We start from the raw sequence: 6,477 nt of genomic DNA on the forward strand, positions 1-6,477 counted from the left end.
GGGTCAAGCAGTCGCATGGTCCATACGCCGCTTTTGTGTGCACACGTGGCTGACACGGTGCATCTGCCTGGCTGGAGTGGGGGCCAGTGCAAGTGGGGAACAGCAGTGAAGGGGCATCAGCCTCCTGGACAGACTAGCATGTATCATCAACCAGGACCTTGCTGCACATGTGTCGGAGTGTGTGCTGTAACCTGCTACCATCAGACCAGCCCCAAGTGCAGATGCAGCTCTGATTGTATCTTACTGCCCTTCTCAGGCAGATACAGGTGTGTGGGATAAAACTAATTGCATGGGCGATTGGAGTAGATACTTGCGCACACATGTATGTGCATGCGTGTCTCCTCTGCAACCCCTGTGAGGCGTAGCAATGGCTTCTTCCCTTGGAGAAGAGCTGTAATTGCGTGAGACTTGGCTCATGGGTACAGCAGCACAGAGCCACTTGCCACCCTGAGGGAGACACGCTCAGGCAGCCAACACACTTGATGTGACAGATACGGCTATGGCCAGAGCCTGTACCTGAGTGGAAGGAGCACATTTCAGGTGGGAGCACGGCTGCAATGGTTCCCCGCAGAGGGGCTGTGGCAGTGTGGACAAGCTGCAGGTTGAAGTGATGGGGGGCAGGGCTGAGCATACCAGCTTAGCCCAAGACTTTGGGCTCCGTCCAGGCTGGCAGTGTCCATGCCCTCAGGCTGGTCTTGCACAGGAGCTCAGCTGGAAAGATGCCTCTCAGCCTCAGCCCTGCAGGGGCAGCAAGTGTGTGCTGCTGGCCATGTGCCTTCCCTTTGGGTAGGTGTAATCCCCTCATTAGCCCAGAGTCAGGCATTGGCTTGGCATTGCCAGGGCTCCATGCAGGGCAAAGCCCCAGACTTTTTCCCTGCTATGGGCTGCAGCCCTTAAAGGGTTCCTCAGCTAACGCACAGCCCCCCTGGCCGTGCTGCCCACCCGATCACTTGTGCCCCACATAGGGCTGCTGGGAGCCCTCTGGTGGGTTCCTGCCCCTCATGGTGCTGGTGAGGACGTGGGTGTTACGGGGACTCGGCTCAGGTGCAGCTCTATGTTTATTGCTAGGATTACACTCTGCAGAGAAGCAATGCAAAACCTTGTGTGGCCTCAGACCCTGCAGTTGGGGCCAGGCCCTTGCAAAGATGCGCGGGGGTCAGTAGTCGTGGATGTGGCTGGAATGGATCCAACAACTCCAGGCAGCTGCGGCCTGGTCCCCCCCTGCACGTGCTAGTCCGCCGGGTGCCCATGGTACTGGGGAGACACTGTGTGGAAACCAAAGAGAAGCTTTTGCCGGTGCCAGGCAAACCGAGCCCTGTCAAGGCCTCTGTGCTGCCTGCCTCTGCTGCAGCAGCCCCGCCCAGTCTCCCTTGCATCCACACCAGGGCCTTAGAGGCAACAGGCTCCCTCCCACTAAAAGCTAGTGGAGAAACAAATGGGCAGATCTGTGTGGCTGTCCTACCAGGCCTGGGAGCCAGGGGCCTTATCTCTGTTAGGATAGAAGGGAGGCCGGGCTGGCAGGGCTGTCACCCAGCCCAACCACTGCTCGCAGCTGGGCAGGAACCAACTTAGCCCATGTCTGGCAGACCTGCTCAGGAGAAGGCATAGGGCACACCCTGTCTCATCTCCACTCTCCCTTTCCCTGGCTGCAGCTTAGGGCTGTGGCTCCTGCTGCCATCCCCCAAGGGTGGGAGAGAACAGGGTTGAGGGAGAACAGGACTGCACAGGAGCCCAAGAAGGTGTTCAGAGCCAAGCTGCCACTGCCCAACACATTGCTGGGAAGTCTGGATGTGTATGTGTGTGCATGACTGTATGCATGTGTGTGGCTGTGCACGTGTGTGTCTGCGTGGTTCATAGAATCATAGAAATTAAGGGCTGGAAGGGACCTTGAAAGATGGAGTCCAACCCCGCTGCTCTGGGCAGGAATACTCTGGTTGTACATGTGTGTGTGGCTGCGCAGGCGTGTATGTGTGTGTGTGTGTAGCTGAATGGATGCATATACATGTTACGTGCTCGCAAGCACCTGTTGCAGCTAGGTCCCACTCTCTCCCATTGTCTGCTGCATCCAGAACTTTAAAGCAGCCTGTTCTGGGCCCAGCACCGTGGTGGCCAGGCTGGCGCTGCCCCCTTGCACTGCAGTGTCTGCTGTACAGCCTGGCAGAGGCTGAGCAGCATAACCCCCCCCATCCCCCCACCAGGATCATGACTCACGTGGGCCAGCCGCCACCAGGTACGTGGGCTTGTTGCTGCAGAGCAGCATGGCCAGGCTGCCCAGGGCCCCTGCGCCCACACTCTGCACATCCATGCCCAGCTCCAGTCCTAGTCCCAGTGTGACGTTGCTCTGTGGGGGGAACAGAGGGTAAACGGGGACCCGCAAGGCTTCTCCCACTCCTGCCTCCTGGCCCCAGAACCTGCCCCCCACCCTGACCCCACGGCCTTCACCAGGGCCCTGCACTCGGCCCTGCACTCGGCCTGCCTCCTTGAGCAGCCACAGTTGCAGCTGCAGCCGCCCTGGGATGGGAGAACCCTCCAACTTCCAGGCTTGAGCCCATCTGCTGCCCTGGGATGGGCTTAGTGGGGACAGGAACCAGATCTAGCCTCAACCCTGGAGGCTGGATTGGGGGAGGCTGGCCTGGCTGTGCCCGACCCCCATCCCAGGCCCCTTTTGGGGCTGGCTGTGGTAGGGAAAGCCTCTCTCTGGGCAGGACTGCACTCCCCTCCCAGCCCTGCCACCCTGCCCTGGGCAGAGGAGGCCCTGATGCCCCCCTGGGCCTGGGTGACCCATCCCACCCCTGTCCCCGACACACTGAGCCGGGCAAGCAGGGGGCCCGGTCTCCCTGCACCTGCCCCCACAGAGGTTACCAGCACAGCCTGGAAGTAGCTCTCCAGCTCCCTGCAGGGTGGCAGCTGCTCCACAGGGTCCATCTTCTGGCCCACGCAGCCCTCAGGCTGCCCGTGGTACAGCATCAAGTGCTGTGGGAGGGACAGGCAGAAGGACTGTGCTGTGAGACCCCCCAACCCCTTCCAGCGGGGCCAGGAACCATCCCTGCACCCCCCCACCCCATCCCAGGTCTCTGGGCAGCTGTCCCACCCCAGAGATGGCTGCATGTCAGGCCGGGGGGTGGAGCTGAATGCTGGTGCAAAGCTGCCCCAGCCCCCGGCACTCACGTTCCTCAGGTCGCAGGTGATGCCGGGCACGGTGCCCTGCTCGCCCAGCTCGCTCAGCGCCAGCAGCAGCGCCGCCTCATTCTGCACGTGTACCTGGGCCGGCAGGGAGCCAGCAGCGACTCCCTGGGGCGCGGGGAGAGGATGAGGCATCGCACATGGACTCTAGCCTTCCCCTGCCCTGAGCCAGGACCCCCCCCACTTCAGCCCCTTGGCCTACCTGGCTGCAGGCAGCTCTGCCCAGGTAGGTGCCCACAAGGACACCCACAAGGCTGATGGCCAGGGCCGAGACAGCTCCCACAGTCAGAATCGCCAGCTTGCGGCTGGAGGGTACAGGCGTCTCCAGGCCCAAGGGCAAGGTCTGGGGGAGAGGGGGAGCCAGTGAGGGGCAGGCAGGGGATGCTGGATGGGGAAACTGAGGCAGGGAGTGAAGCCAAGGTAGGCGCTGGCCCAGGGGGCTCCAGCTGCCCTGCTGGCATTGCCCCCTCCAGCTGTGACAGGCACTAGGTGGGTCCCTGGACCCGGGCAGGAGCAGAGCTCCCAGCTCCAGGGCTGGGGCAAGAGCCTGGCCACCTGCCCCCCGCCCCCAACTCACATATGGGGGGCTCTTGAGCCCCAGCCCCAGAGGCCACGCGTCCAGGCTCTTGTCCTCGGCAGCCATCCCTGTACAGCCAATGCCACAGCTCACCGGGCTGCGCCGGGCACGGGTATCTTATAGTGTCTCGGGGTGGAGGGGGCCTCACCTGGGCACAGCCTGGCCAATGCAGTGCAGGGCCTCCCCCCTGCACCTGCCGCAGCCTCAATGGCCCCTTTGTCCTGCCCGTCTCTGCCCCCCCTTGCTGCTGGCACTGACCAACCTCCGCTTGCTGGAGATTTGGAGTGGGGGGGGAGGGGTTTGGAAGCACTTCCTGCCCCAAAGTGGGGTCTGGGGGCTTGGGCCTGTCCCTGGGAGCCCCCACCACTGTGGATGTCCCTGGGAGGTTGGTGCCTTGCCCAGGGTCATGCGGATGGGCACTGGGCGCAGGGGCTGGGAGCAAACAGGTACTCACATTATGTGGGGGATGCTCCATGCATTGTGGGGGGGTTATTTAAAGGGACAGCACAGCATGAGTCACCCCTCAGCTCCCACAGCAGTGGGCCATGGAGGCAGCCGGAGGCCCCAGCCCCTCCCCAGCCCTGTGCCACCCCTTGGCTCAGGCACCGCATTCCAGGCCACTGGGAAAGGGAACCTGATTGCCCGGACGCTGGCAAGGCCCTGGGACACAACAGGGCCCTGTGTGCACCAGCTGCTGTGTCACGCTGCCCCCCCGCAGCAGGCAGCACGGGAGGGGAGGAGGTGCTGGGTGCCGGCAGCATAAAGGGGGCGTTGTCTGAGTCCCATCACAGGACCCAAGCTAGGCCGATCCCAGGAGACAGCACTGGCAGTAGCAGCCTCAACCCCTGGGCCCAGCCATTTCACCCACAGCTCTGCCCGCTCAGGTCCCCACTGCTGCCCAGAGCGCGGCGCCACCGCAGCTCTCAGACCCACAGCCACGCACCGAGGAGCCCCGTGACCCTGCCACCAGCCTCCAGGGTGGCTTTGGCCACATCACTTTGCCTCCCCGTGCCCCATTTTCCCCTTTGGGTACCAGGAGACAGCACTGGCGCTAGTGTCCTCCATCCGGAGCCTGCAGGTGAAGGATGCCCTAGAGCCGGGGAGGGGGCATTAAAACTGCTTGTGCCGCACAGCTCAGGCCAGGGAAGGGCAGAGCTCCCAGGTCAAAGCCACTCAGGCTGCCGGGCCACACTTGGCCCAGTCCAGTCCCCCCCTGCAGCCCCGGGGGTCTCTCTACACATCCCCTCTCGGTGCCACGGGCCTGGGTCCAATCCCTGCCATCCCAGCCAGGCGCCTTGGGACTGGGGGGAGCCAGGTTCTGGGCCTCGTGGCACCCCCGGCAGGGCCCTTGTGTAGGCTGCAGCCCAGCCACAGGTCTGCTTGGCCACCGGGCCGTTTAGGACAGGAAGTGGAGGGTGGGACCAGGCCAGCACCCACTTCCTGCAGGGCTTCACCTTCCACAGGCCTGGGTGGCAATACTGCTCCCAGACCTCCCTGCGCCAGTTCCCAAAATCCCTTGCGCCCCCCCGCCGCCAAAGCTGCCTCCATCTGTGGTGGGCGCTGAGGGCGGTGCCACCCGCTGACGTATTGGGGGGGTGTCAGCCAATCTCTGCGGCCGGCAGGTGGAAGGCGCCTGCTCATAGGTGGGGAGGAATACGAAGGCCAGGGGCGCAGCCATTGAAGTGACACGAGGGCGCCATGAGTGACGGCCACAGCCTCCAATGGGATGCAGCGCGTATTCCTGACTGACGCAGATATCAGCCAATAGGAAATGAAGTCGTGCACGCTCCCACTCCCCCACCCCCTTTTCTCTCTCTCTCTCTCTCTCTCTCTCTCTCTCTCTCTCTTTCTCGGTGACCAATGAGGCTCGAAGGGGCGGGGCCACGTTCCTGGCCTGCATGCCGCCGGTCATTGGTTTGTTGTGGGCGGAACAATCCCTGAGTGACAACCGCTTTAGCTAATGGGAAATGGGGACAACCCTCCAATGGCATCCCTCAACCAATGAGACTTCCCGCGCCTATCTGCCACCTCATCCAATAGTAATGTAGCAGGTAGGTTGCTTGTTGATTGACAGGCTTTTTGACCAACAGATACGAGGAACGTTGCGTGAGAGACAGTTGGCCCGGCCAATGAGACGGAGAGTGTGACTTGATGGACAGGCGTTCTGACTAATGGAGCAAGAGGTCATGTTGGGCGTTTCCAAATGGCGGACCAATGGCAGAGCAAGCAGGCCGGCCGCACCCCCTTGAGTGGCAGCCACCCCGCCCAATGATACCGTAGGCCAGGCAGGCGGGCGCCGCCTCCCAGTCCTTGCCCCTCCAACCAATGCGTAGTGGACGATACGGAGCGGCAGCCGCGCGGGCCAATGAAAAGCGACCGGGCGGGGCCCGGTCGCGAGTGGCGTCTCCGTCAGCCAATGGGCCTTGGGGGGCCGCGGAGGGGGAAGCAGGAAGTAGCTAAGGAGGAGCAGCCGCAGCGGGGCCGGGATTGGGGTCTCCTCGGCCGGGTGCGGCGGCGGGACCAGGTAGGGGCCGCGCCCGCGACCCCCCCGCCCCTCTCCGTCTCCTGCCCCTGGGCCCGCTGGGAGCCACCCCCGGTGCGGGGCAAGGGGTGCGGACAGGGCCCGGGGCTGTGCCGGGGGAACCCGCCCCCGTCTCCTCTCCAGGCGGATCCGCTTGCGGCGCCCTCGGGGGCTCCTGCCAGCGCCGCTGGGGGGG

General features: G+C 63.6%; 2 protein-coding genes across 3 annotated transcripts in view; one reads left to right on the forward strand and one right to left on the reverse strand.

The window, feature by feature from the left end:
- Positions 1-1,046: 1,046 nt before the first annotated feature.
- Positions 1,047-3,826, reverse strand: LOC109324705. Its single transcript, XM_019556736.1, has 6 exons — positions 3,761-3,826; positions 3,386-3,526; positions 3,169-3,291; positions 2,863-2,973; positions 2,212-2,341; positions 1,047-1,265 (listed from the first exon to the last, which is right to left on the reverse strand). The coding sequence occupies exons 1-6, from the start codon at positions 3,824-3,826 to the stop codon at positions 1,231-1,233; spliced, it is 606 nt and encodes a 201-aa protein (XP_019412281.1). The 3' UTR covers positions 1,047-1,230.
- Positions 3,827-6,175: 2,349 nt separating this feature from the next.
- The window catches only part of ZNF687 (zinc finger protein 687), a 39,143-nt gene continuing 38,841 nt past the window's right edge, over positions 6,176-6,477 (forward strand). For both annotated transcript variants that reach the window (XR_002105024.1, XM_019556926.1), the window contains exon 1: positions 6,176-6,284. The gene's annotated coding sequence lies outside the window, so the exon portion shown is untranslated. The remainder of the gene's footprint in view (positions 6,285-6,477) is intronic.

Source organism: Crocodylus porosus, unplaced genomic scaffold (assembly GCF_001723895.1).
Source record: "Crocodylus porosus isolate Cpor-Errol unplaced genomic scaffold, CroPor_comp1, whole genome shotgun sequence".
Lineage (NCBI taxonomy): Eukaryota > Metazoa > Chordata > Crocodylia > Crocodylidae > Crocodylus > Crocodylus porosus.